Below are 2,500 nucleotides of genomic sequence, written 5' to 3'. Positions count from 1 at the left end.
CGCCCGGACCTCCTCAGCTGTGTAAGTGGTGAAAGGCGGTATAATCTCTTCGGACAAGATCCCGACTGTGATTGATCGAGAGACAGACAGGTGCCGCCGGTTAAAACCAAACCCCAGCGAGCACCCCTCGCAGAACTCTCCGATGAATGGACCTCATCCGGGGACTCGCAGCGCAATGGGTAGCGGCCGGGGACTCGCGGAGGTGATCATGGAGATGCAGGACGAAATTAAAAAGCTGGAGTCGGAGAACAGGGCCCTGCGCGGGGAGCTGGGACAGCACGAGGCGGGGAGCGGCAGTGCGGAGGCCAACCTGGCCTCGCCCGCATTCCACCACAGACACGCCGCGGAGGAATCCTCTCCGCACGCTAATCTGAGGCGGAATGCGTCTGCACCCACGCTGGAAAGACAATACAAGGGTAATTTTTCACTTGGAAAACAGGATAGGCTATTTTACCGTTATAATTGAAGCAGATGGATTTTGAAATGCCTTAGATATGTGCGTGTTTCTATTAGGCTACGTTGGAAGTTTCCAGGTTGTTACTCAGCTAACTCTTGTGTCTTTAATGCGTCAATATTCACTTCGCAGACAACATCATCATGACGGTGCGCCGATATTCCATCTCGCCCGACATGAGGACAGTGAACCGGAAGAGCGAGAGACTGGCGTCCGGACAGGAGCCCACGGAGGCGCGCGACACGGGCTGGACCCGACTCCAGGGCGAAACCCGCGGGGACGCGCCCGCCCTGCTCGCCCCCTCTGCCCGGGAGGAGAGCAGGGAGAAACAATCCAACAGACGGTCCCTCCAAGAATACGTGCACAAAAGCAGGTGCGTGTTTGTTTGTTTTTTTAAGTATTTGTACTGAGGTCATTTTTTTAAATCGTGTTCACCTAATCATCACTTAAGAATGAAATATCCTACAGGATTCCAAATTTGATTGAAATTTTTTTTTCAATATCGCATTGACATTAATGCACCTTCGTAATTCATTCAACTAATCAAATTAATTCATTTCCGTGAGTGGACAAAACATGCTGAGCCTCTTTTATTTTGTAATCGTGAGGGTGACCATTAGAATCACGCTGATTGGGGTTATTGAGAGAGTGTGACACTGAATTATCTGAATTTGTGTAAGGTATTCAGTAGCGAGCTCACACAGTGATGTGACACTGTCTCTGACTCTCTCAGGTGTGTGTCTCTGACTCTCTCAGTGATGTGACACTGTCTCTGACTCTCTCAGTGATGTGTGTCTCTGACTCTCTCAGTGATGTGTGTCTCTGACTCTCACAGTGCTGTGACTCTGTCTCTGACTCTCACAGATGTGTGTCTCTGACTCTCTCCGTGATGTGTCTCTGACTCTCACAGATGTGTGTCTCTGACTCTCTCAGTGATGTGTCTCTGACTCTCTCAGTGATGTGTCTCTGACTCTCTCAGTGATGTGTCTCTGACTCTCAGTTATGTGACGCTGTCTCTGACTCTCACAGTGATGTGTGTCACTGACTCTCTCAGTGATGTGTCTCTGACTCTCAGTGATGTGACGCTGTCTCTGACTCTCACAGGTGTGTCTCTGACTCTCTCAGTGATGTGTGTCTCTGACTCTCTCAGTGATGTGTGTCTCTGACTCTCACAGTGCTGTGACTCTGTCTCTGACTCTCACAGATGTGTGTCTCTGACTCTCTCCGTGATGTGTCTCTGACTCTCACAGATGTGTGTCTCTGACTCTCTCAGTGATGTGTCTCTGACTCTCTCAGTGATGTGTCTCTGACTCTCAGTTATGTGACGCTGTCTCTGACTCTCACAGTGATGTGTGTCACTGACTCTCTCAGTGATGTGTCTCTGACTCTCAGTGATGTGACGCTGTCTCTGACTCTCTTAGGGCTAAAGTCAAAACCGTCACCTTTCTTCTTCCTGTGGAGGATATTTACACAAACCGGCCCTTCCTGGCCAATCAGAGGGCGGGCGGGAAGACGTACGACCTGGGCGTGATTGTGGAGGACTCGTGAGGGAGAGGTGTGAGTGAGGAGAGAGGGAAAAGGGGGGAAAGTTGCAGGCGTCCCACACTATCCAGGTCAGAGTTCTCTGCTGTATTGTTTGGCAGGTGAGTCAGGCGGCTGATGTTTATCGCTCCAGTTACAGGCGCTGTTTCAGCAGTGATCCACCTGTGTGTGCGGAGCGATCGGGTGTCCCCCCCCCACAGCATCAATCTGACTCCGTCAGGGGGAGGCCACAGCAGGTGCTGCTGGGAGTGACACGAGGGCTTCAGTTTCAGCCGTGGAACCAAGACCAAATCAGCATCATGATTTATTCACTTTAGTGTCTCTTTCTCTCTCAAAGTAGGCTTTGCTGGACTCGTGTGTGTCTGTGTGAAATCAGAATGCTGCCTATCTATTTTCTCATGTGTAAAATGTGAGAGTATAAGATTATCGGTGTTAATTAATGTAAAGCACAACATTTTATTTTTGTAAAACTTCTGCTCTCTTTATCATCCCCTGATTTAAAAG

General features: G+C 49.8%; 1 protein-coding gene across 2 annotated transcripts in view; it reads left to right on the top strand.

Moving 5' to 3' along the window:
- Window positions 1-2,500, top strand: part of LOC133108689 (uncharacterized) — a 2,797-nt gene that overhangs the window by 292 nt on the left and 5 nt on the right. Inside the window, exons 2-5 of one of the 2 annotated variants that reach the window (XR_009704691.1) lie at window positions 1-416; window positions 587-827; window positions 1,876-2,097; window positions 2,151-2,500. The exon at window positions 1-416 is cut by the window's left edge and continues 78 nt beyond it; the exon at window positions 2,151-2,500 is cut by the window's right edge and continues 5 nt beyond it. Coding sequence is in view for 1 of the 2 variants with exons in the window: in XM_061218341.1 (XP_061074325.1) it covers window positions 143-416; window positions 587-827; window positions 1,876-2,002 (642 nt within the window). In the remaining variant the exon portion in view is untranslated. Of the gene's footprint in view, window positions 417-586; window positions 828-1,875; window positions 2,125-2,150 lie in introns of those variants that run through there. The other variant, XM_061218341.1, reaches the window with a different exon arrangement.

The sequence above is a fragment of the Conger conger genome, chromosome 13 (genome assembly GCF_963514075.1).
Source record: "Conger conger chromosome 13, fConCon1.1, whole genome shotgun sequence".
In the NCBI taxonomy this organism is placed as follows: domain Eukaryota; kingdom Metazoa; phylum Chordata; class Actinopteri; order Anguilliformes; family Congridae; genus Conger; species Conger conger.
Note: the sequence above shows the minus strand (reverse complement) of the source record. Positions and strands in the feature narration are given on the sequence as shown.